The sequence below is a fragment of the Cervus canadensis genome, chromosome 15 (assembly GCF_019320065.1).
Source record: "Cervus canadensis isolate Bull #8, Minnesota chromosome 15, ASM1932006v1, whole genome shotgun sequence".
NCBI classification, from domain to species: domain Eukaryota; kingdom Metazoa; phylum Chordata; class Mammalia; order Artiodactyla; family Cervidae; genus Cervus; species Cervus canadensis.
The window spans coordinates 69,009,021-69,036,089 of record NC_057400.1 but is presented as its reverse complement, the minus strand read 5'-3'; the positions used below and the strand labels follow the sequence as shown (position 1 = coordinate 69,036,089).

General features: G+C 42.7%; 2 protein-coding genes across 4 annotated transcripts in view; both read left to right on the top strand.

Annotated features, from left to right (window-relative positions):
- MAP3K2 (mitogen-activated protein kinase kinase kinase 2) overlaps positions 1–9,255 on the top strand; it is an 87,879-nt gene extending 78,624 nt beyond the window's left edge. The window contains exon 17 of the mRNA XM_043488266.1: positions 346–9,255. Within this exon, the coding sequence (XP_043344201.1) occupies positions 346–571 (226 nt within the window). The 3' untranslated portion in view covers positions 572–9,255. The remainder of the gene's footprint in view (positions 1–345) is intronic.
- A 4,611-nt stretch (positions 9,256–13,866) lies between these two features.
- Positions 13,867–27,069, top strand: part of ERCC3 (ERCC excision repair 3, TFIIH core complex helicase subunit) — a 29,070-nt gene continuing 15,867 nt past the window's right edge. Inside the window, exons 1-10 of one of the 3 annotated variants that reach the window (XM_043488265.1) lie at positions 13,867–14,000; positions 14,362–14,567; positions 15,194–15,430; positions 17,787–17,836; positions 18,260–18,422; positions 18,576–18,740; positions 19,157–19,361; positions 20,188–20,502; positions 23,484–23,668; positions 25,692–25,894. In XM_043488265.1, coding sequence (XP_043344200.1) covers positions 13,973–14,000; positions 14,362–14,567; positions 15,194–15,430; positions 17,787–17,836; positions 18,260–18,422; positions 18,576–18,740; positions 19,157–19,361; positions 20,188–20,502; positions 23,484–23,668; positions 25,692–25,894 — 1,757 coding nt within the window. In that variant the 5' untranslated portion in view covers positions 13,867–13,972. The remainder of the gene's footprint in view (positions 14,001–14,361; positions 14,568–15,193; positions 15,431–17,786; positions 17,837–18,259; positions 18,423–18,575; positions 18,741–19,156; positions 19,362–20,187; positions 20,503–23,483; positions 23,669–25,691; positions 25,895–27,069) is intronic. The other 2 variants (XM_043488264.1, XM_043488263.1) reach the window with 2 other exon arrangements.

The window sequence follows — 27,069 nt, the reverse complement described above, 5'->3', positions numbered from 1 at the left end:
ATCACGCTGTTGGCCGGGCCAGCTGAGGCCTCGGTCACTGCTTTCCTTTTGGTGCTTCACAGCGGCTCCAAGGCCCCTCAGGGCTGCTGGGGATACGGACAGTCCGGAGCAGGGGCCCTTCAGAGGCATGTAGAATGTCAGCCTCAGAGCCCAGCGGCTCCACAACGGGTGCCGAGGGCCTTGACCTCAGTTACGGTTGTCTGTAATCACAGCCTTGTAATGAAGTTTACCCTTGAAACCAAGTCGTATTTAAATGTATATGAACTTCACACGTTTCTCATTTCATAGGTAGGTAACTGACCTTCATGATGATGTTTGTGTAAGTTTTTTTTTCTCCCCTCTCAGGAGCGTGGGCTGTACTGTGGTAGAAATGCTAACTGAAAAGCCTCCTTGGGCCGAGTTTGAAGCGATGGCTGCCATCTTTAAAATCGCCACTCAGCCAACGAACCCAAAGCTGCCACCTCACGTCTCAGACTACACTCGAGATTTCCTCAAACGGATTTTTGTAGAGGCCAAGCTGAGACCATCCGCTGACGACCTTCTGAGGCACATGTTTGTGCACTGTCACTAGCGGCCGGCAGCCTCTCCTGTGCCTCTGCCCAGCTCCCATCTGTCCATTCACCTTCTCTCTGACTGCACTTTCTCTTTTTTACAAAAAAGAGAGATGGGGGAGGAAAAAAAAGACAAGAGGGAAAAGTGTTTCTCTTGATTCTTGGTTAAATTTGATTATTAATAATAATAGTAACCTAAATTTTTAATATTTAATCTTTTTTTCCCTTACAAGAACTTGAAACTTTTTTTTTTTAATTTTTATAATGTACTGATGTGGTTCAGAGACATACAGCACTTTAGTACAGTCACTCTTTTTAGTACAAAAAAATCATTGGAATACCTAAAGATTGTAGAGTCTTTCCCTGTGTCACTGACAGATTGGCAGTGATGGGGAGACATGGAAAACAAGAAGAGAAAAATGATGTATAATTTGTAGTTTTTAGTGATAGTATTTAAAATAGATTCTCGTTTGTGGGGTTGAGCCCTAAACTTGAGTTTAGGATAGGTACTCAACTGAAAGAATATAGGTTCCTTCTTGTATCTGTATTCTTTAGATCCTAACCTCTGTCTACCAAGCTTTTTGCTCAGTAGGAATCTTGATAGAAAATATGAATCTCTAGAGGTATGTTTATTTGTTAATCCTAACCAGTATAATAAGCAAATACACTATAATAGATCCATATTACTGGAATCTATAAACCTTGAGGGATAGCTTTCTGCTTAAAAAAGAAAAAAAAAGGATACTGTTTTATTTTAAAGCAGATATGTGAAGTCAATAAGCAAATCCAAATTAAAAGATAGAAGACTGCTCTAATTAAATGTGTGAGAGTCGAAGAGACCAAATTTGCCAGTCAACAGAAATAATGAAGAGAACTGAGTGTTGTTCAGTGTATTTTAAACTGTGTTCTTTACCTGAGGGGGAAGTCCCAAAATTAAGGGAAAGGAGAAATAAAATCATATATACTGTATCTTTCTGATTCTAGCTCCTGATTCCCCATAGATAAACATTCTTTAGGAACTAAGAGTTTAACCTGGAGTATCCGTGTTTTAAAAGCTAATGTCGTGAGATAAAACCCTTGTTCTTTGGATCACAGAGTAGTAAAGTACCTCAAAAAACAGTTACCGTGTAAAACAGTGGTTTTCATGGCTGGGGTGGGGATAATTTTACCTGGCATTTGGCAATGCCTGGAGACATTTTTGGTTGTCATAAAAAAGAGGATGCTAGAGGCCAGGGATGCTGCTAAGCAAACTAAAATACACAAGAACAGCACCTCCCTTCCCCCATCAAAAAGTTATCCTCCCCAGATATTAAAAGTGCTGAAGCTGCGAATCCCTGAGATAAATACTAGCCCTGGTTATAAACCGAAAATGCCTATATACAAAGCAGGTTCCTTGCAAAAAGTAAATTTCAGAGAGTGATATAGTGCATAATGAGGGTTTTACAAGAGCAGATAATCACTACTTCAAGTCAAGGGTGAATGATCTGTACAAACAGCAAAGAACAACCCTTTTCTTACCAGCTGCATATTGCACCCAAATCAGTAACTTTCATTTTGGAAATAAAATTAACTTAAACATGGAGCCTATTGAATTCAGTCATCTGTATGTATGTATTCTTTCCTCGGAAGTCAGTTCATTCATAATTGTGGGAAAAGAAAGGCATATTAAAACAAAGTGTTAACTACTTTAAACGAAGGTTGAAAACTGCCAGATATTTCTAGCATAAGAGCCAAGGACATTAAGCAGAAAGAGACTACTGGGAAACTCCCACTATCTCTGATGGACTTGTGCTGCTGAAAAACATGAATGATATCAGTGGTTTGGCCACTTGCAATTTTTTTCAGCATATTAAAGCAAGGGCTAAGTACTTTAAGGGTCTAGAAAATAGTATTCTTCCTGGAGGCCCTCAATGTGATGCCTTTCATGGGATTCATAAGGGACTTGGGTATTTTATTTTCTGCTAAAAGGTATGCTTGTTTAGGAACTCTTTTAAAATACTTTGTTTCTGAAGTTGAGTAGATGTTGGTTTACTGTATCAAGGTCCTATCTGGCATTCCCTGTAGGAATATTTGAAATTCCACTAGCTAGTCTGAGAAGTCAAAGCACAAATACAGCTGTTAAAGCTTCTCCTATTCCCATATAATGAAAGGAAACAGCTTGCAAGGAAGAACATGAATTAGTAGCCTACCTCCCACACCCCAGAAAATCAACTGCCAAATCTTGTGCTATAAACATAGTCCCCAAGGATGTGGATCTATTATAATTTCTTCATCTTTTACGAGTGAAGGCATCTCTTCTACTTGAGCAAGACCGTGGTATCTGGACCAGTGGGCTTTTCCTTCCTTTGTGTTGTGTGTTTGTGATTTCCTTTTGGCTCATTTTTGGTCTGTCAGGGTAATCAGCAGTGCAGAATATGAGGCAAGTGCTCTTTAAAGAGAAACCTTGGGAAACTGTGAAACCCAAAGCAAAATGTTTGCCTTTTTCAGTCTCTATTTCCAAAATGCTATAGAAAATAAAATCACCAGAAAAGAAACTGCTATGTTAACACTGCTGCGTAAGACCTTTGTTTTATAAGAAAAATATTATTAGCTATGGAAAAGTATTGTTCTTTATGTAAAGACTTAAGAATAGACTAATAGTTTACAGAGTTATATAAAAATGTGATGTGAATTTATTTCATACAAGTTGTTAAAGGTACCAAAAACCACAAAAAGTTAATATATATAAAAACTACTAGAACAAAAAAGCTTAAAGTGGGGTGAGGTATGGTAAGATCAAAATTAAATTTAAAAAAGAAAATTTTGAAAGGAAACACATCTGTCAGGGGCTGTTAAATATAACACTCCATTTTTTTCTTTCTAATAATGATATGGATCAACAAATGAAATTTGAACTTTTTAGGATGACTGTAAATGTGTTTTGTTTTTTAAATGCACAACCTGATTCTTCTATACTGTAATGTTGCTTTGCTGAGGCTGGAAGATGACCGCACTGCTAACTTTGTGCCTTTAAAATGCGTTCTGCTTTGATAGTGGCAGACTTTTTGGTGCTGGAGAAGATTCACTAGCAGTGTTTTATGTGCTTTTCAGGATATACCTTTCTACTTAGGCCTTGAGAGATTCAATATGGCATGACTTAGGCTTGGACCAAATACAAGATCTTTTACATTGCACACAGATTATATTGAATAAAAGGGTTGAAAAATATCATAATGACTAATGTAAATTTTGATGATAATTCTTTAAAATGTATTTTAAAATATACAGACTTTGAAAGTTTCAATATGACGACCTTTAATTTTCCTCATTTACAAAACATGTTTCTAACCTGAGAAACGGTTGAAGACTACTGCCTTGGAAAGTTTTCAAAGGCATGACAACCTTACATAATTTATATGGATTGAAATGTTAATGCACAGGCTGAACTATAAAAGAAAAATTAAAACTTACTTCATAGTAAATTGAATTGGCTTTGAAGGAGTCTTTATCTTATTTCCAATAGAAGCTACATTTTAAAGGTGAAGTTATTTCTTTAGAGTAGCTTTCTCTGCTACTTCAGCTCTTGTATATGTCAGGTCTGGTGTGTAGTATTTCTGAGATGGAAGTATAATAAGGTACATGAAATTACTGAGAAAATAAAATTTGAATAGTTTATAGGGACAACCAAGCTTGGGAGCAAAAGCAAAGACATTTGCCAGATGCAGACTCCTTGGCCCACAGCAGAGTTCTTTGTCAGTGATTTCATTTGGGACCAATAGTTTGATATAAAATCACCTAGTATCAGCCAAGTATAGGGAGCTATCAATTTTTTTTTTAACATGGTGAGTCTTCTTCATTTACTTATTCAATATTGTGACTTACTATGTCAGGTATTAAATTAGCTTGTCCTTAAGGAGGTCACAGTCTAGGAGGAAAAAAATGGGCAAACAGTTGTTTTCTTGACATATCCTAACTCTGAAAAGTTCATCAATGATGTTTTAAACTGTTATTACTTACAAGGTGAGGGGAAAGCGATTTTGGGTGACCGTCAGCTGTTATAAACTGAACAACAGACAATAGAAGCACCCAGTTGAAGGGACCTGCACATGTCAGGCCCCCTCTCGCTCAGGACTCCCTCTGAAAACCCAGCCTCTGTTCAGACAGTTCCAGTGATGGGGGCATTTATTCCATTACATAGTAGTTTTTTCCCCCTGCTTTTTTCTTTTAAAGAAAAGAATATTTTCTTTTGGTCTGAATTATTAAAATACCCAAAACATCTGATAGAAATTGAATTCTGCCAACAGTGTTATTTATACTAAGATCAGGAAAATTTCTTGAGATTTTACTGTTTTATATGAAGTTTGGCCTTTGTTACAAATGTAATGTTCATATTTATTTGAATCTTAAGATTGGTTAAAATGTTAATGAAAAGCAGTTTAATTGTTAATTTTTCGTAGTGCCTTTTTCTCTGTATGCCTTAATTTTGTTTTATATCAATAATAATTCACATTACCCACCGAAATGAAAGTTTCTCCAAAATCAGTAGGCTTCAGGAGTTCATTTGGCCTTAGACTGTGTACTGGCCATTAAACTTTTCTTAATGCCTGCTTCCTCCTATCCTTTTCTACCTCTTTTTTAAAAAATATGTTAGAAGAGAAACATTAACATTGTTTTGTGATAGACACATTGCAGTTTTACTAGACACAAATTTCTAAGATAAGGATAGAAAGAGATATTTTAATTCTAAAGAGACATAGTAAATTATTTTCCAGGTTGATTACTTGATTTTTCAGTCACATTGGCACTGTTCAAATTCTTTGCATATCATGGTTCAGTTACAATTTTCAAAGAAGAACTGGAATGGTGGTTTTTGTCCTAAAGAAGTCATTTAAATGGTTTACAAATATTAAGGCAGTGAGACTTAGGGCAATGAGCAAGAAATCCAGGGATTGCAAATTCTAATCCTTACTTTTAAGCTAGCATTTTGACTAAAACTCTAGCTTTTCTGTGAAGAGAGAGAGAGAGAGAGAGTGTGTGTGTGTGTGTGTGTGTGGAGCTGGGGCAGGGGTGGGAAGGAAGGAAAGGTGTGAATGTCCAATTAGATTAGTCTCTGTTCTTGGAAGAACAATTTAAATATGTATAACCTACTGATGTTGGAATGCCAGCACATTTTCCACAAGTAGCTAGTACAAACAGTTGTTTAATAAAGGTATTTATTGTAAATTGCCAAGCTCTTGGTTGCTAAAAGTAGATTAAAATTGAATTTGTATGTGTGTATAATAGCTTATATATAATTCCTAAATAGAAAGTAATTGGTTTTGCATAGTTCCTCATGAGCTCTTTGGAATAGAAATTCTGCCAGACATTATCAAAACAAGCATCCTAGCTTACCAAGTGTTCAGAAGGAAATTGTTTTATACCTCTTTTTGGTTGGCTAGGGAAGGCGTGCTGTGAAGCTACTGTTCCTACTTGATAGTCGTCTTTAGCTTTGCTTTGACTTCTGCCGCAATCTGGACAGGATGCCATAATAGGTGTGGAAGTATGCCTAGCAACTCTGTTTTCACCTTTCAGAGCTGTAGTGGGTAGTGTGCTCTTAGGGAAGTTTAGAGAACCTTCTCTCGGTTGTAGTGAGAGTGGACATGGTTTAGTTTCAGAAAGTTGGGGGAGGAGTCATAGCTATAGTAAAGAATAAATTTTATCTTTGCTTGTATTACAGTCTCATGTAATTCTTCATATTTTTCAAAATTGTGCATTTTAATTGACAGTAATGCGATTTTTGTTCATAACAGAAAAGGCGTTAAATCAGTGAGTACTATTATTCCCTATGCCTAATCACTTCTTGTTTGTATTTACAGTCTGTATTATCAGAATCACTTTAAACCAAAGCTTTTATATTCTCTGCACACATAGCCAAAATGATTAGCACTGTTACTTCTGCCCAATTGTAAGCTAATAGTATAAAAATGATAAAACAGGTACTAGTAGAATTTGTATCTCAATCTATCCTTCAAGTTAAAGGACAGGTGCTTGGTGTTTGCATTTAGACATACAGAATTTACTTCAACTATTATGGAACTATATGGACATTACAAACTTGAGCTTGTACACGTGCCAATCTTAATGTCACTTGACCATAGATGCATATACATACACATTGATACACGATGCCTCAGGTTTGTGGCGTACTTTCTTCCTAGTGTCTTGACATTAATGAACTTGTGTTTGACTTGAGGGGCATTTCAGGAAAGTTGTGCAGAAAAGTAGGTTATGGACTTTTTGTGCCATAGACATTTTGGAAGATAAGGACAAGTCTGCTGTCCAGCATACATGCAGAATTTGTCCCTAAGTAGGATTTCTAAGTCCCTTAATGCCAGTTGAGGACAGTAAAGTTTGTAACTATACTGAAAAGCACTTTTGTCTTCACTTATTTGTGTAACTAACTGTTGGTGATTTTAGCATTAGCATTGCTTGGAGGAGAGAGATAAATAACAAAATTACGTCTAACTCTGTTAGACACTTAGGCTTCGAAATAGATTTGTCATGTTCTCATTTTTCCAAAGACTTTTTTTCCACCTGGAATAAGAAAGAACAAGTGGAAACATTTGAGCTGGAAAGGTTTATGGGCAAAACAAAGTAGGCCAAACCCTTGCAATATACCCTGTTCAAGTGAAAGTGCAGTGTCTAAGGATAAGAATACTTCTTTAAAAACAAACACTTGTTTCTAATACAATCTGAGTAAGTAAAAAGGTTTACATTTTTTCTATTGCTGTTGGTTTTAAAATTTGCTACCCTGCATTCTGAAATATTATAAAAGAGTTAATACCAAAAATACTTTTAATGTCTGACATCTCTTACATTTCACATGGTTCTTTTTATTCAAATATCATTGTAAATAAAAGTAAACTTGGATAAATATGAGAATAAACTTTTAATTGTTGCAAATTCTGATTATCAATTTGTAAATTTACCCTTTGACCTAATGTACATTTTTAAATGTAGCCATTAAATTCTCTATATTTAATCTATTAGTTTCTCTCTGTAAATGTTTTTAATCTCAGTTAAATGCTGGGCAGTTTATGTACAGAGGTGTTCTTTTCCTATCAAGGTTGACTTTTTTGCACATTTTTGGAAATGTTTAATTTGTACACTGATTTACTACTCTGACCAATAATTGTTGATGGGTGTGTGAGCATTGTGAATGCGTGCATTGAACTACTGTCTGTGTCTCTATGTTTAAACTTCTTTCAAGATGCAGCCATCAGTGACTGCATTGCTATTACTGATTTAGATGGACTTTCATGCTTTTACAAAGTATACTTAGCTATGGTTCTATCTTTGTTGAGAACTCAGGAGTTCAACATCACTTTCTGATTTTATATGTATTCTAAAATCCATGACTAAGTTGAAAGTATGCTTGTAACTCTGTGTATTGGGGGATGTGTGTGCGGAGATGTCTTTTTCTGTCTGTAGGTACGTGTATATATCCCAGTAATTTCTTATTTTCATTTCTACATTTTTATGAACTTGTTTTATAAGGGTACTGTTTAGTTAGAATAATTAAATATATATAAAGCTTTCTGAGAGATTATTTACTATATGAATATATTTTCAGCTGGCTGATCAAAACTATTTTCTTAATTTTGTTTTTACCATTCAAAATGTATTTGTATTTCCACAGTTGATTGCAGATTTACTTAGATATCTATCAATTAAAATACTCTTGCAGAGAACATTGAATTCTTATTGAGAATCCTATGAAATGCAAATTAAGAGAAAAAAATAGGTTTTAAGCAGTAGCAAAAACACTGTCCACTAAAACAGCCTTTGAATTCTCAGAGCTATGAAAAAATGTGAGAAACTAAATTATTTCGAAGAGATGTCAAGGCTTTTATATCTCCAGTTGCTGTTGGCCTGTCCTACTGTTTTTGAATATTTCTTTTATTCTACCCCAAAGATTTTCACTTTCAGTTTTCTTCTTTCTGGGCAAGGTCAGACCTCACTCATAAAACAATATATTGAAAAATTGTGATTCTCTGTGATTGACTATAAATTGGTTTAGAAATGTCCAAATATACATTATTGTCTCTTTATACCATATTTTGTATTTTAAATAACTGGCAGAAAAGGAATTGGGAATTAAATTTCCAATCTGACAATGTTGTTGTACTTAAGGAAAACCTTGTTTTTAATATGCGGTATCATGTAAAATTACTTATGTTAGGAATAGAGTCCACTGTTGAAGTTGAATGTCACTAAGCTTATGTTATAAGGAGCCGATACGATTAGAAAAACCTACCAGAAGCCAGACACAGTGTGGTATGTGCCACATTTCATGCACATTTGACTTTGTGTTCATTCAAAATTGTGCTTGTAAAAATGTATAAAATTTCTGAGTTTTACAGTTTTTATGTACTTGTTTTTTCTTGCTGGTAAATAGCTTTTTTTTTAAATCTAATGTGAAAGAAACCATGTTTATATTTTGTTAGTGATCAATGACTTTGTTTATATGGAAATTTGTATATTGTTGGCACACATCTTTGTTTAGATTTATCGTGCATGAAGGCCTGCAATAATTAGCACAATGAAAATTGCTTTTTCTTACATGTTCATTTTTTGAAAGATTGTGGTGCAAAGGCTTACTCTAAGTAACCTTCTGGACTATGGAATGAATATAAATGAATGGCACTTTGAGTGTTAATAAAGCTGATATTTATTTCCACTGTGATTGCTTTGTCCACAGCTCTTCTTGGACACACTGTTGTCTCTCCTCTGCCTGATTTGATCACTTTCTAGGAGACAGCCTAGAAACATTGCAACTAAATCTTCCCAAGATAGAAGTCTGTAAGGTTCTCCTCAACACATGCTCTGGCATATTTCTCTATAGATACTTTGATTACCCATCAGGAATTAACGGTGACTGAAAACAAAAAGCCTACTGTCAGAGGGTAAAGAATGGACACTCCCACAGTATTGGAGATCATTTAACACTGTCACATAGAGGGCAGCTTAGCAATACCAAGTAAAAAGCCTTAGAGGCTTGTATATCCTCTGGCCCAACAGTTTTTGTGTATAGGAATATGATTGCAGATGTGCTAAAATATATCTATAAAAGCCCCAAATTGAGTTCTACATGTTCAGTACTCGGGGCTGTTGTAACAAAGTACTGCAAACTGGCTGGCTTGTTTTAGCTGTAGAGGCTCTAAGGCCAAAGTTAAGGTGGGCTTCTCAGGTTGCTCAGTGGTAAAGAATCTACCTGCAGTGCAGGAGACATATGAGTTTGATTCCTGGGTCCAGAAGATCCCCTGAAGGAGGAAATGGCAACCCACTCCAGTATTCTTGCCAGGAAAATCCCAGAGGAGCCTTGGCAGGGTGGGGGAGTCTACAGTCTGTGGGGTCACAGTGGGACATGACCGAGCATAAGCACACACAACACACGCAAGGTATCAGGGGCGTGCTTCCCCTTAAACCTGTAGGGGAGTCCTTCCTTGCCTCTTTCTAGCTTCTGGTAGCCCCAGGCATTCTTGGCATGTGGCTGTAACTCCATCTCTGCCTCCTGTCTTCATGTGGTGGTCTCCCTCTGTTTCTTTTTTAAATAAGGACACCAGTCATGTAGTATCAGGGCCCGCCGTAATGATCTCGTTTTAACTTGATTACCTGTAAAGACTGTATTTCCAAATAAGGTCACATTCTGAGGTACTGGAGGTTAGGATTTCAAAATATCTTTTTGTGGGAAACACATACTGCAGGTATATTTTTCCCAGGTACCAAATACTTTCACCCCATCCCAACTTCCCCCAAAGTCTTATTCCAACATCAACTCTTAAGTCCATATATGTTACTAAACTTCAGTTCAGTCAGTTCAGTTGCTCAGTCACGTCTGACTCTGCGACTCCACGGACTGTAGCACGCCAGGCTTCCCTGTCCATCACCAACTCCCAGAGTTTGCTCAAACTCATGTCCATCCAGTCGGTGATGCCATCTAACCATCTTATCCTCTGTCATTCCCTTCTCCTTCTGCCCTCAATCTTTCCCCGCATCAGGGTCTTTTCCAATGAGTCAGCTCTTCTCAGCAGGTGGCCTAAGTATTGGAACTTCCTTAAATAGTCATGAAACATTAATTTTTTAATGTTTTTCCAATAGTCATGAATGGTTGTGAGAGTCAGCTATGGTTTTTCCAGTAGTCATGTATGGATGTGAGAGTTGGACCATAAAGAAGGCTGAGTGCTGAAGCACTGATGCTTTTGAACTGTGGTGTTGAAGAAGACTCCTGAGAGTCCCTTGGACTGTAGGTAGATCAAACTGCTGCTGCTGCTGCTGCTAAGTCGCTTCAATTGTGTTTGACTGTGTGCAATGCCACAGACGGCAGCCCACCAGGCTCCTCTGTCCCTGGGATTCTCCAGGCAAGAATACTGGAGTGGGTTGCCATTTCCTTTTCCAATGCATGAAGGTGAAAAGTGAAAGTGAAGTCGCTCAGTCATGTCCGACTCTTCACGACCCCATGGACTACAGCCTACCAGGCTCCTCCGTCCATGGGATTTTCCAGGCAAGAGTACTGGAGTGGGTTGCCATTGCCTTCTCAAAGATCAAACTAATCAATCCTAAAGGAGATCAGTCCTGAGTGTTCATTGGAAGGACTGATGTTGAAGCTGAAACTCCAATACTTTGGCCACCTGATGCAAAGAGCTGACTCATTTGAAAAGGCCCTGATGCTGGGAAAGATTGAGGGCAGGAGGAGAAGGGGCCGGCAGAGGATGAGATGGTTGGATGGCATCACTGACTCGATGGACATGAGTTTGAGTAAACTCTGGGAGTTGGTGATGGACAGGGAGGCCTGGCATGCTGCGGTCCATGGGGTCGCAAAGAGTCGAACACAACTGAGTGACTGAACTGAACTGAAACAAAGCTTATGTTAAGATTAAAAAAAAAAAAAAGATAAAAAAATTCTATGTTCAAGCAACATCTTGGTGTTAAAAAAACACCTACTCACAGGAAAAAAGCCTGGAAAAAATAAACCAAAATATAGATAGCTAGGGTTGTGTTAGGTATGATTTAAATAGCGTTCACTATAGTTTTCCCTGTTTTCACATGGAAATGATTAATCGGAGGGAAAATGTAAAACTTCAAAAGAAAGTTTTAGTGGTGTTTCCTCCATTTCTTGAAAAGTGAAATTCATTTAGAGCAGGGAACAACAAAGCTTCAACTGACTGAAGGTCATTTATCTGAGAACTGATCTTCTACATTGCAGATTTTGTGGCTGAGTCTCAGTCTTCAATTTGCTCAGCTGATCAGCAGCATCTAACACAGCAGATCACTTCCTTGACCCTGAAATGAGATGAATAAAAGGATTTCCAGGATTCCTGATTTTCCTATCTTGCTGGCTGTTCTTCATTCAGCTGGTTTTGAAGAATTCACCATTTTCCAGCCTCTTCACTGTAAAATGTTCCCAGACATTTTCTTTACCTACATTTCTTCCCTGGGTAACTTTAATCAGTTCTATAGCTTCAATATCATAGATATATGATGGCAGTTCCCAAACATATTTCTAGGTCCCTGAACTTCAGACTTCCACCCAACTGTCAGCTTGACATTTCCTTTGTTTATGTAATAGGCTGCTTCTATGAATTGCATTGTCCCTCGAATTCGTACACTGAAGCCTTAACTCCCAACGTGACTGTATTTGAAGACAGAGCCTGTGAGGAGGTGATAAAAGTTAAATGAGGTCATATGGTTGAGGCCCTAATCTGACAAAACTGGTGCCCTTATGTGAAGAAAAGACATCAGAGTTCCTTCCCTCAGTCCCCATGTGAGGACATAGCAAGAAGGTGGCCCTCTTCAAGCCAGGAAGAGAGCAGGATCTGAACCTTGGACTTCCAGCCTCCAGAATTGTGACAAAATAAGTTTCACTCTTCAAGTCATATAGTCTGTGGTATTTCATTATGGCACTCAAGCAGGCTAGTATAGCTACTCATCAATATGTCCAGAACCACTCTTCAAATCTGTACCTTTTGAGGTGGGAGGAAGCCGCTTGGGAGCCTTTGGGAGAGGACAGTGCTGAGAGGTCTGGGGGCTGATCCCACAGATTGGTTCCTTTAGGTTTTTTCAAGGTCTGGGAAAAGGTGCAGCCCAGCAGGGACCCATCGTTTCTGGAAGGATGGTGTGGATCTTGGCCTACGCTCTAGTACAGGATGAAGTAGTACACCACCCAACTTGGCAGTAGCATATCTCCACAGCGCTTTCTCAATAGAGACCATGGTCCCCCACTGGCAGGGGTGCCCAGCGCTGGCCAGCAGCAGGCTGGTACCAGGCTGGGTGCTGCTCAGTCACCCGTATTAAAAAAAAAAAAAAATCTGTACCTTTCCTGAGGTACATCATTTTTACAGTTGCTCAGGTCAAAAACCTTGCAGTTTTCCTTTACTCCTCTCACTCTCCTTCCTGAGCTAGTCAGCAAATCGTGTGCTATCTTTAACATACATTCAGAATGGAACCACTGTTCATCACCTTTACCCTTTTCACCCTTATAAAGCCAGTGACTTCTCAACTGGAGCACTGCAGTAGCTGCCCTTGACTTCGTAAAATCCATCTTCAACAATGCAGCTAGTGCAGAGTGACCTTTTAATACTAAATCAGATTGTCATTTCTCTGCTCAAAAATTACCCAGTAGCTCCCTATAATAAAATCCAAAGCTTTTGCAATGACCTACAAGGCTCTATATTAGGTGTTCTCAAAGTCAAACATCTCATCTAGAGGGCAAGATTGTTGCCATGGCCTGCAGAATTTTATGATTCAGCTATTTTGTGTTTGTGCCTTTATAACTGATTTTAACTAGTTCCCATATGATGTCGATGAGCCAGGGGATCCCATTTTGAGAATCAGTTCTCTTCACGCACTATACTGTCTCCTGTCCCCCACCTCTCCTAGCCGTGGTTCTTCTCTTAAATGCCAAACCTGAGCGGGCCCCTAGGTCCACACTGTTCCTTTCTGGTATTCACGTAGGACATTGTCCACTTTCATGATCATTCACTCAATTAGCTTCAGAGAGATACTCTAGCACCATCCATTCAGAATAGCACAAACTGTCATTCTCTTTTATTTCTCCTTAGGGCGCTCAACACATTTGTTTACTATCCACATTTTTCTGTTACAGAAGACCAAGACCTTTTCTCTGTCCTGACCCACGGGCTAAAACAACAGTGTCTGGACGGTCATAACAAGTACTCAAAACATGTTTCACTGACTAGAAAGTGTCGAGAAAGCGCCTGCACCGGGAAACAGCCAGCGGATTGCATAGCGGCCAGGCTCAGCTACTCACACGGCGACCGAACGCCCGGCGGCGGAACTTCCTGGGCGGTGCCCGGGAGAGCTTCCGGTGTGAACAGGAAGTCCCTCCGAGAGCGGCCGCCGCGGTAGGCTAGGGGCGGCGGTAGGCTGCAGCGGGCGCAGTCATGGGCAAGAGAGACCGGGCCGACCGCGGTGAGACGTGGCGCGGGGGTGTTTCGGGGTTGCTTGCACCCACCGGCCCCCTCATCCTGTGTGGTTGCTGCTTAGGCCTTCTCAGAGGCGGTCGACCCCAGGGTCGCTCGCGGCCAGCGCATGCTGTCAGGACTGGCCGCTGGGTGGGGGTCGACCCCGACCTCCGGAGAGCCCTGCAACCGGGTTAGGTGAACAGCGTGAGGGAGAGGACTCCCGAGGTGCACAGTGGCTCCGGGCTAGGGGTGGTTGGCGCTGGAGAAGTCCAGTTGCAGCCAGGTCCCCCCGACCTGCGACTAGTCAGTGCGGGGGAACCCAAGGCTTCTGCCGGACTCACTTTGTGTGTCCTTGTTAATATCTGCAGAGAAGAAGAAGTCCAAGAAGCGGCACTACGAGGATGAGGAAGACGATGAAGACGACGCTCCTGGGAACGACACCCAGGAAGCTGTTCCCTCCGCGGCCGGAAAGCAGGTGGATGAGTCCGGCACCAAAGTGGATGAGTATGGAGCCAAGGACTACAGGCTGCAGATGCCACTGAAGGACGACCACACCTCCAGACCCCTCTGGGTGGTAAGCACACCCATAGCCAGTGGCCAAAAGTTGGTGGGGCCCAAGCAGAAATGCAGGATCGTGCGCTTCGGAGCCCAGTGAGAGCGAGCTTTCATAGGCACGGACTGAAACAGCCGAGATAGGAATGAGCATGTTTGCGCTCATGTTCTGGCTGGCCTTGGGCTCCCTTCCTCACTAACCCCTGCTTTTACTCATTCTCTCTCCAGTTCTGCCGCGTGATTGGAAATTACTTTCATCCATGGAATAGTGGCATTTATTGTGTAACGTTTTAATTCCTCTTTGAAAAAATTAATAAGACATATTTGCTAGGCAGCTTTTTTGCTCAACTTGAAGTAATTCATGTTCTCCATTCATTGGTCATCTAGCCAGAAAGATAGCCGGTAAGGTTGCTGGCTTTTCCTGTGAAGATTAGTGGGAGGCAGCTACTGACTTTGTCTTCTATTCTCTCTACTGCCTATATCTGATTAAAATAGTACCAGGCCCTACAGTTGACTGAAGATGTGCTTACAAAAGTATCCCTGGTGTTGTTTTTCTGGGCAGCTTATCTTTTCTAGATAATGATGTGGGAAAGAGTCTAATCATCCCATTAATTTCCTTGACTGTTGTGTCCATTTGGTGTTTCTCAGGCTCCTGATGGCCACATCTTTTTAGAAGCCTTCTCTCCAGTATACAAATATGCTCAAGACTTCCTGGTGGCTATTGCAGAACCGGTGTGCCGACCAACCCATGTGCATGAGTACAAACTAACTGCCTACTCCCTATATGCAGCTGTCAGCGTCGGCCTGCAAACCAGTGACATCACTGAGTATCTCAGGAAGCTCAGCAAGACAGGAGTCCCAGATGGAATCATTCAGTTTATTAAGGCAAGTGGGGGCTAAGGCTGGCTCTTTTGCCCTCCTTCTTAATGTAGTAATGGTAGGGACAAGTGCTGTACATCGTTAGCTTGTGGCAGTCAAGAAAATGCCATTCAGACCCATTGTGGGGAGCAGAATCACCAATCACCCTGGCTGTTGCTCTTCTGGATCCAGCACTGTGTTTTGCTGAGGCTACACTTCCCATGAACTGCTTTTAGCCAGTGGGTACTAACAGAGTGGGTTTACTCATTCAGGCCCATTCTGGCCCGGGTTATTTGGGAATACAGCCCAAAGTGCAGGGTGTTAGAGACTGAATTGTGCCTCTTCCAGAATTCACGTCTTCAGGACCTAACCTGTAATATGATTTTATCTGGAGTAAGGAAATAATTAAAGTTAAATGTGGTTAAAAGGGTAGGGCCAGTAGGATTAGTGTCCTTATAGGAAAGGATACCAGAAGGCTTGTATGCTCTTTCTCTCTGCATTTGTACAAGGAGGAGGTAATGTGAGCCCAGAGTGAAAGGCAGCCCTCTGCAAACCAGGAAGAGAACCTTCACTGGAAAAGAAATTCCTGGCCTCATGGTCCTGGACTTCTAGAAAGAAGTTTCTGTTAGTTATACAACTCGGTCCAGGGTATACTGTAAGGTAACATGAGCAGACTAGTACAGATGACACACTTCACTTAAGTCTGACAGACACGAGACCACTAGTCAGCAACTTCCGTTAGGAAAAGTCAAAAAGGACTTCATATGTGGAAGAGGAAAGAGTTCTCTGTGACGAGCACTTGAACATGCTTGGGTTCTGAGAGATGGTGGATACCATTCAGAAGAGATGGACAGTAGCTTTCATTGTCTTCTGCTGATCAATAGGCACTTGGATTCAGACCCCAGGTCTGGAGTGGCAGAAGATGAGTGAGTGCCACAGGCGTCCAGCACAGTAATGAAGCCAATCTCAGAGAAGCTGGTGGGAGCCCTGAAGAGAGTTCTCTTTTCTTGTGATGTGCAGGGGTACCCTGGGAGAAGGACTTGCATCTTGTAAAATGAGTCTGCTTCAGTTCCCTGGCTCTTCTCAGTCTTGGCTGGGAGCTGCCTGCAGGAATGTGGGTGGTGGTTAGTGCAGGGGTGGATTTAGAGGGCAGTAGTGGAGGCAGGCAGCAGCTCAAGATCTGAGTTGCAAATTTCGTGGCCACCGCATTTTCTCTGTTCATTCTGTCCTAAAGATTGTTGGGAACTTGGGAGGATTTTCTGCCATTAAGAATCTTACATCTAGTTGAGGAAATAGGAATGTTGGCAAGGAGGCTGAAGGCTTTGGTGTAATTTTTGCAGCACACAGTTCCTGGACACATATTCTGCCAGCTTTGTGTTGGGGCTAGCGCTGGTACAGTGGGATGAATCTCTGGATTAGGATGGGGCCTCTCGAAGTGAAGAATAAAGAGAAAGGGAAAATAACAGAAAGATTTTAGGCAGCATTTTATAGGTTAAGGGATGTGCATCAGAATCAGCCAGACGAGAGGGACGTTTTGTTCTCAAAAAGTAGAAGCTGCACAGAGAGTCAGACGTGACTGAACTGGACTCGGCATGCACACAAAGACACCGAGAGGTGTGCAGTGAACAATTTATCTCCACTTACCACTTTCTGTAGTGTTTTTGTGTTTCATTCCTATCTTTTCTTGACTAGATCAACTACTGATTTAAGCTGTTTTCACTCCCGCACCCCGAATCCTGCATCATGGGGCATGTGGGATCTTAGCTCCCTGACCAGGACTTAAACCCTGGGCCCTCTGTAGCAAGAGCCTCCAGTTCTAACCATTGAACCACCGGAGAATTCCTGCTGTTTTCAATGAAAAAAAAATATTTCTATTGGATTTATTTTACTTGAAGTAGTTTTACCTTTTTTTTTTTTCTTCAAAATCATTTTAACACTTTTATCTTTAATTTCTGTCCTTCTGTTTCTTTTGGGTTTTTGTGGGTAGTGGTGTTTTTTAACCTGTAGCTTGAGTTAGATACTTAGTTCATTAATTTCTAGTCATCCTTATTAGTAGAAATATTTAGACATATGTATACCTGTGGCTGATTCATGTTGTTGTATGGCAGAAACCAACACAATATTGTAAAACACTTAATTTTTAATTAAAAATAAGTTAAAAATTTAACAAAAGTATTTAAAGCTTAAAAAAAAAAATGTAGAAGCTAATGGAAAAAGTTCTGTTTAGACAGATCTACCCCTTTAGGATTGCACATTGGATTTTCCTAAAGTAAAATGAACCCTTCACTTGGTTGATAGGCAGTAAAATGCGTCCAGTAATGACTTGTTCTGAGTGAGCTGCATGTTGCTGATTTTGCCTGTCTGGTGTTGTCACTCCTTGCAGTTGTGTACTGTCAGCTACGGGAAAGTCAAGCTGGTCCTGAAGCACAACAGGTACGGGACTCTGTGACAGGCCCACCAGGGCGTTTTCGCCCTTTGCGTATCAGTGGCAGGAAGGTGACGTTTGTGGACTGTCTGCTCAGCACTAACACCTGCTCCCCAGAGTAAGGGGTGAAGGGAATGAGTGAAGCTCTGTGGCCAAAACCATTCATTCACTGACCACTGTATTCTCCTCGTCATGTGGTTGGGGTTCAGATCCCTGCTAGTTTGTCTTCAAAGTGGGGCTTTGCCAACAACCCTTCTGTGTTATATCCTGACCAGTAGCTCATCACTCAGCTTTGGCAAAGGGATGGGGAAGAGTGAATGTGGAGAGAAGCCGGAGGCCGCTATCCCCAGACCATCTTGTGAATGCTAAATGGGACTCTTCTGCAAATTCTGTCCTGGTCAGTAGGCTTCTGCTTCCCCCCCTTTTTATAGATACTTTGTGGAAAGTTCTCACCCTGACGTCATCCAGCATCTTCTCCAGGATCCTGTGATCCGCGAGTGCCGCCTGAGGAACTCTGAGGGGGAGGCCACAGAGCTCATCACTGAGACCTTCACAAGCAAGTCCGCTGTATGTGGGCTCCTGGGTCACCCTCGGGTGGGACACATTTAGGATTTCAGCTCTCAGGTGCTTTTAGTCCAGCATTGGCCACCTAGTAGTTCTGCAGTTTTCTTGCAACTTTTGACTGTTGCTTGGTAACAGTAGGGTTAAATGTTTTGTACAGGTCCAGATCCTGCCTTTCTCTTTCAGATTGCTAAGAGTGCTGAAGGTAGCAGTGGGCCCTCCACTTCCCGAGTGACAGATCCACAGGGTAAATCTGACATCCCTACAGACCTGTTTGATTTTTATGAGCAAATGGACAAGGATGAGGAGGAAGAAGAAGAGACACAGACAGTATCTTTTGAAGTTAAGCAGGTTAGTGAACATAACCCCTCCTGGTTGCTTCTCTAAGCTGATGTCAGAAGCTGGCCTGGCCCCGCATGGACCGTCCATAGTTTGTGTGAGAGGAAGGAACCCCTGTCTGTCTCCACTGTGCTGCAGCATCATGCTTCCTGATGGAGTTATATCTGAGCGTCCCATTCTTCCGGCTGGTGGGTCTGTGAGAAATGGTGTCTGCGGGGCATTTTGGTAGCTGATTGGATTTAATTTTGTTCATTACCCTAGTTTGGGGTGCTTTTCTGTGCTTTAACCCAGTTGTTATCAAGCAAGATCTGAAATTGCAAAAGTCTAGGTAAACTTGTTTTTTTATTGTTAGGCATCTTAGGATATGTGTTGCTTCTGAGCACCCTCTGGAGTTAACAAGATTATAAAACCTTCATGCTCACTTTCAGGAAATGATTGAAGAACTTCAGAAACGGTGCATCCACCTGGAATACCCTCTGCTGGCAGAATACGACTTTCGGAATGATTCTGTCAACCCTGATATCAACATTGACTTGAAGCCCACAGCTGTCCTTAGACCTTACCAGGAGAAGAGCTTGCGGAAGATGTTTGGGAACGGGCGCGCACGCTCCGGGGTCATTGTCCTTCCTTGTGGTGAGTGACCGAGTGAAGGAGATGGGTAGGCTGCTCTGTCTGGATGTGTCCTGAGTCATGTCTGGTCTGGCCTAGGTTCTTGGCCGGAAGTCATAGTAGACTCAGCTGGAGCCCTACCCCAGACTCTGGAAGGTGAACTCTCTCAGGAAGGGGCCTGCACCTTCATTTTTTTTTTTTTTAAGCCCCATGGGTTACTTTGAAGCACATCCCTGGTTAAGGGAGAGTTGCTTTTTACAGGAACAGCTTGATTTTTAATCTTGATCTTCTAATGGTGGTTGGTGGTGAACTCAGAAGCCCCTGGAATCTCACCTTCCTGTGTCTTTGCCAGTAGCAATGTTCACACTACCACATTCCTGAGTGCTCAGCCCAGTTTATTGTGTGATCACAGTAGCCGCCGTTCACTCAGTCCCTGCTGAGGTAGTCCATGTGTTGGGTACACTATACCCTAGCAGCACTGCTGTCCCAGGGTCTTGGGCAGGTTGCACCTTAGTTTAGTTTTCCCATCTTTAAAACGGCAGTAGTAGGAGTGTCTCTTACTCATAGTTTGTTTTGACAAATGTTGCTTTTTAAGATTTAAAGCATATATGGCGCTTTAACAGGACCTGGCACTTGTCTCTCAGTTTTCACATTTGTGTGTGAAGTGGGCATGCCTCCTTTTCTGTAAAGAACGAAACAGGTTTGGAGCCGAAAAAATGCCTCAACAGTGTCAGCTGTGTGGATCGTTATGAATAATTTGGGCCAGATTGGTGTGCCGATGAGTCTTTTTGTCTGTCCCTGTCCCTCATTTCAGCCCGGCTTGGGTGGGGTTGCCCTTGGTGTCTTGTAGGTGCTGGGAAGTCCCTGGTGGGTGTGACAGCCGCGTGTACCGTCAGGAAGCGCTGTCTGGTGCTGGGCAACTCGGCCGTGTCCGTGGAGCAGTGGAAAGCCCAGTTCAGGATGTGGTCCACCATCGACGACAGCCAGATCTGCCGCTTCACCTCCGACGCCAAGGACAAGCCCATCGGCTGCTCCATCGCCATCAGCACCTACTCGATGCTGGGCCACACCACCAAAAGGTCCTGGGAGGCCGAGCGGGTGATGGAGTGGCTCCGGACGCAGGAGTGGGGCCTCATGATCCTGGATGAGGTACACACCATCCCAGGTAGGCAGGCTGAGAGCTGGGATGCCTGCTCATCGTGTGGGCAGATTAATTTCCAGTTTTGGGGTTGAGAGAGGGGCTGCTGTGTAATACATCCGCCTTGCTAGAGAGACTTGCTTGGTGAAGCTTTCAGTTAAGTGATGAGTATGTGCGGCGTGGGGGTCAGTGGTGGGTGGGCGTACACACTGACAGTCTCCTTACACTGGCCCAGAGTCGTCATTTAGAAAGGGGTACTTTCTCTTCTCTGTTTATGCACCTCAACTTATCCACTTATCCTTAACCCCTCCCCCCCTTTTTTTTACAGTCCCACAAAAACTATACTAGGAGCACAAAATAGTTCTTGCAATGTTTGTTTTGTTTGAAGACTAAAGTATTAATCCTTATTATGTTATAGAAGTTGTACTTGTTCAAGTATTGCAGGCAGTCCTTTTAATAGCCATATTATAATTTACGAGCCATAAATCCACCCATTGTAAGTATATGATTCAAGATTTTTAGTAATCTTGAATTTAGTAAGGCGTTTGTGCAACCGTCACCATGGTCCAGTTTTAGACCATCTCTCTCATACTCAGCGTCACTCTTTTCATCCTTAGCCCCAGGCAATCACTGAATTGTTTTCTGTTTCTGGATGCATGTCCTTCTGGAAATATATTAACAGAATCGTATCATATATATTTTCTTATATCTCACTTCCTTCACTTCACATAACAGTGTATCCACGCTGTGACATGTACTGATGATGTGTTCCCTTTATTACTGAGTAGCAGACCAGGCAAACCTTTCTTGATAAAACAAATCAGCAGTTCTGATCCATTGAGAAGTGGAAATTAGAGATGACTCTGAATTGAACGAAATCAGAGGCATTTTCACATAGTGTTTTCAAAATATTGTGAAGATGGCCTTTCCATCTTATTGTTTTCTCTGTAACGAGAACTCCTCCAACCCCTCTGGATGTCTGAAGATGTCTGGAGATGTTCACAGCAAGCCAAGCAGGGATGCGGGTCTCTCAGTCAGAAGGAGGCAGTCCTGAGGTGGGGAAGTAGTACCTACATGGTCTGACCACCATGTGGTTCTGTGGCTGGGGAGGGCATCGAGGGGAAGAGCAGTTAAAACTGAGTTCAGAGAGGCCTTGGGGCCAATCTGGTCGGGCCTGAAGGTAGACCTTCAGCTGGTACTCTGGGCGAGATGCCTTTTGAGAGATTTGAGCCAAGGGTGACGTGATCTGACTTAACGTTCTAAAAATTTCACCCCGGCTGCTGTGCTGGGAAGAGACTGCGGGAAGCAAGGGTAGAGAGCATCTAGATACGCTCGTTTGTGGAATCCCAACACAGGGCTCGGAACCAGAAAGAATGAAGGTACGCTAATTCTGGTTATGCTTTGAAGATGAAGTGCACAGGTTAGATGTGGTTCTGAAAGAGAAATCAAGGATGACCGTCAGATTTTGGCTTGAGCCATCAGAAGAGAGGAGTGGATATTAGGTGGGGAAGGTGCTAGAAGGAGCAGGTTTGGAGAGAGGAGATTGGGAGTAGGCTATAGACATGTTAATTTGATTGCCTTTAGACAGTCAGGCAGTGGCAGAAAATGTTAGAAAACAGGCAAAAGACATGAATAGACTTCACCCAAAAGACACACCTATTAGAGTGGCTATGTATCTATAAAGTACCAAGTACTGACAAGAGTGCAGAGCATTCTGGAACTGTCACGCATGGCCAGAGGAATTGCAAAATGTACAGTCACCCTGGGGAGGTTTGGCAGTTTATTAGAAAATCACCATATGAGCCAGCAGTCCCACCATGGGCATCTGTCCTGGAGAAATGAAAACTTAGGTTCACACAAAAACTTGTGCATGTTTATAACAGCCCTAGTTGTCATCTCCAAAAACCTATGAACCGTGGAAATGCCTGTCAGTGAGGGGCTGGATGGACAAGCTGGCACGTCATTCGATAGGATACTCCTCAGCCATGGAAGGGAAGCCCAGAGGCATCGTGCTAAGTGAAGTCAGCCAGTCCCAAGAGGCTGCAGAGTGCGTGATGCCTTCAGTAGGACATTCTTCTAGTGAGAGAGAACAGATCAGTGGTTGCTGGGGCGGGATGGGGAGTGTGATGAGGGAGAGCGTAGAGGAGCTTTCGGGGTCGTGGCCTGGCTTGTAACCTGATGGAGGTGGTGGCCAGTCTGCCCCGTGTTAACATTTGTAAAACCACGCTCACTTGCCCACCCTCAGGAAAAGTTCAGTGTGCGGTGTACTAAGTCGTTTAGTCATGTCCGACTCTTTGCGACCCCATGGACTGTAGCCCGCCAGGCTCCTCTATCCATGGAATTCTCCCAGCAAGAATACTGGAGTGGGTTGCCATTTCCTCCTCCGGGGGATCTTCCTGACCCAGGGTTGGAATCTGGGAATCTTAGGCCTGCTGCCTTGGCAGGCAGGTTCTTTACCACTAGTGCCACCTGGGAATCAAAAACGAGAAAAGAAAACAAAATCTTACAGAGAAGGTGGGTGTTTGGTCTGATGGATTGGAAATTGATAAAAAGAACCATTTTCTATAAATAACTTTGAAATTGCTTTGTAGCAGTTTAGTTGGAGGCTGTGTTTGAAGCGTTCGTTCTGGTCAGCAGGCTTCAGGATGAACAAGTTCCTTGTGTGAGTTGGAGCTCAGTGGCGTTTTAATGTCCTGGATCGTGTTTCCAGTTGCTGTATATGCTCCTCCTGATAGCTCAGCTGTGTGAGGGGAGCACTGGGGCTCCCTGGCTTGGGGCTTCCTCTAAGTCATCTCCTCTGGTTCTCCTCTTCACCCTTCTTTGGAACAGGTCTGAAAGTGGAGTTGAAGCTTTCCCACCGAGTCTTTCTTGACTAGAGCCAGGGTTCTGTGATCCTGTGACCCAGGCGTTAGCCATGTAGTATCCTGGACCAGTGTTAGGTCAAAGCTGTCTTTGGTACTTAGAGCATTTCAGAAGTGACGGTGTGTGTGTGCCAATTGTTTCCCCAGCCAAAATGTTCCGACGGGTGCTCACCATTGTGCAGGCGCACTGCAAACTGGGTTTGACCGCAACCCTCGTCCGGGAAGACGACAAAATCGTCGACTTAAACTTTTTGATTGGGCCGAAGCTCTACGAGGCCAACTGGATGGAGCTGCAGAACAGTGGCTACATCGCCAAGGTCCAGTGTGCGGAGGTAGCTGTCCTCTTTCTCATGGTCCCTGGGGGCAGGGCGCTGGGAGGGCACTGTGTCAGGTCCATTCCTCACAGGCAGATCTGCGGGTCAGGACCTAAGCAGAGGTTCTGCCGCCTTGTGCGGTACCCTCAGCCCTCCTGTGGGGCAGGCAGTCTCCTGCCATCTCAGACGTGTGAGGCAGCTGCCTGTCTACGGGCACACAGGACGTGTCCAATCAGGAGCCTAATCCTGGCCTGCTCGGCTGCTCGTCCTCCCTTCTGGGCGTGAGCACCTCAGGGTGCTCCCGCCCGCTTTCACCCCAGAGGGATCCTTGGTTCCATGCGAACAGCCACCAGCCACCCCCAGTGCCAGAGTCTGTTGGTTTTGATGCCCACAGAAAGTACATGTGACCTTCAACATTCAATTTCCAAGACCACATTTTCCCAGTATTGTTCTGTGATGAATACCTGCACAGATATGTGTTAAAAATACATGTTCAAAAGAATAGCAACAGAAGGCCTTTCTGGCATTTTAAAATGACTGTCACTTAGTGGCTAGAGTAGGGTGGGCTGTGTCCTGAAAGGGCAGAGATGGGCCTCTTGGGTGAAGGTGAGTGTGAGGAAGCTGTGTGGGTGGCCTTGTTGTCGAGAAGCTTCCTCACCCTCTGCGTACATCTTCATAAAGAGCACCCAAGTCATGCACAGCAGTGCTGGAATCTTTGAGATGCCTGTTCCTGTCTAGTCGCAGCTCCTCTCCCTCAGCCACTGTCTTGGAGCTTAGGCTTGTCATTTTCTTGCTTTTCTTTCTTATTTTACTTTCTATGTGCAATTCCCTAAACATTTGTTGTTTAGCTTTGCTTTTTAAAAATCTTTGTTTAGTTGCTAAGTTTTATGGGACTCTTTTGTGACCCCATGGACTGTAGCCCGTCAGGCTCCTCTGTTCATGGGATTTTCCAGGCAGGAATACTGGAGTGGGTTGCTGTTTCCTTTTCCAGGGGATCTTCTCGATCCAGGGATCGAACCCACATCTCCTGCATTGGCAGGCAGATTCTTTACCACTGTGCTACCTGGGAAGCCCCTTTAAAATCTTCATGTATATGCAAAAAGAATCAGGCGATATAATATATATATATAAATGTTCTTGCATGATTTCTGATTTTTGCTTAGTATTCTTATTCCTTGTAATACATTATTTTTGATGATTCTTATAGCTATAGTTCATTACTTTGAATTCCTCTGTAATATTCCACTGGACAATAGACCACAATTTGATAGCTGATGGAATATTACACAACAGCAAAAATAGTCTTTTCTAATGTTGACAGGGGCCTTCCTGTTGGCTCACTGGTAAAGAATCCGTCTGCCAGTTTAGGAGATGTGGGTTTAATCCCTGGGTGGGAAACATCCCCTGGAGAAGGAAATGGCAACCCACTCCAGCATTCTTGCCTGGGAAATCCCATGGACAGAGGAGCCTGATAGCTACAGTCCATGAGGTCGCAAAGGAATTGGTCAAGACTTAGTGATGTTGACTGACACTGGGGTTGCTAAGTTGCTTTCTTTCACAGCTTTATCAAGGTCTGGTTTATGTTCCATAACATTCACCTGTTGTAAGTAAATGGTGTTGATTTACAATTTTTGTGGTTTTAGTAAGTGTGGAGAGTTGTGCAGCTGTGGCCCCCAGTCCAGTTTTCGAGCATTTCCCCTACCCTCAAGGGTTCCCTTGTGTTACTGGGGTGTCATTGCGAGGCTGACCTGACACCCACAGCTGGCAAGCGTGTGTGCGGCTCTCTGTCCAGAGGCGGGCGGAGCAGGTCCACCACCGCTGTCGATACGCTTTAAATCGTTGCTGCTAACGTGTAAGAGGGTCTTAGTTCAGCATTGGGTCTCAGGTTTTGTTTTGTACTGTGTATGTTTACAGTAGTTTTGAGATGTAATTCACATGCCATTGGTTTTGTCTTGGTTTGTTTTAAAGCTGACTTGCCAAAGTTTTCAGTTGTGTGGTACTTAAACTTGCATACTGACCCCTGATTCTTACCATTTCACAGGTTTGGTGCCCAATGTCTCCTGAGTTCTACCGGGAGTATGTGGCAATCAAAACCAAGAAACGGATCTTGCTGTACACCATGAATCCCAACAAATTCAGAGCTTGCCAGTTTCTGATCAAGTTTCATGAAAGGAGGAATGACAAGATTATTGTCTTTGCTGACAACGTGTTTGCTCTGAAGGAGTATGCCATTCGACTGAACAAGTAAGAATTGAAACGTTAGAGTTGACCTCAAAAGCCCGTTTATCTTCCCCATGTGAGAGTGCAGAAGGTGACTTTTTTTCTCAAAGCTCTGAGGAACTTGTTAGTATCTGAAGGTCTAGTTTTATGTTCCCAGGGACCACATGAGACAGAGGAGCAGTGGTCAGAGTCAGAGGTCAGTGTGTATAGAAGAGAGGGCCTGGTCACTGTGAACCAAGAGAGCAAGTGCTGCTTTGGGGCTGGGCTCCGAAGGTGGGCACTATTTGGCATCTGGAGTTTCAGGTTGAGTGGCACTGTGATTGGAGATGAGATCAGACGATATGGACTAGGGGCCGGGAGGGCAAGGCAGACTGACCCAGCATCCCAGGTATGGCCCAGCATCTAGAAAGAGCTTCTTAGGAAACACCCAGCAGAGTCCTTGTTACAGCCTCACCCAGATACTACTGAAAATTTGAAAATTTCCTGCCAAGGAGAGAGGAAGAGGCCTGTGCTTCTTTACAGTGATACAGGGCTTCAGGTGCTGTGAGTGTCGCAGAAGACAAGGTCCTTGGGCCTGAATTTTTATGTCGGTGCGGAGGGTGGATACAGACAGCTGCTCTTCATCACCTCGGCCACAAGAGATGATTGTATTAGTCTCATGTTACAGATGAGAAAACTGGGACACAGACTGAGTTTCTCAAATTTCTAAAACTGTACCTTATTGTAATGTAGGAAATATTTTGTTTTATCAAAGTAACATAGGCCGTTAAGAAAACTAGCAGTTCCTTGCACCTGTCTTCCTAGTCAAAATTCCTTGTTCCCCAAAGATGGATACTTTCAACTCTTTTCTCTATCTACCTTCATATTTCTAAGTAATAATTTGTATAGCAATTTCTTGATGATTAATTATTGAAATTGCCTATTAATTTCCTACCATGGGAGTGGTGGATTTAGCCTTCTTACATATGTCGTTGCATCCTCTCCCCCCACTCCATCCCCACAATATGTTTGGGACTAAGTTAGTTTCAATGTTACATTTTTACCTTTTTTTTATTAGTTCTATTTTTTTTTAATTTTTTTTTTTATCATAGGATAATTGCTTTACAGAATTTAACTGTTTTCTGTCAAACACTAACATGAATCAGCCATAGGTGTACATAAATCCCCTCCCTTCTGAACCTCCCTCCCATCTCCCGCCC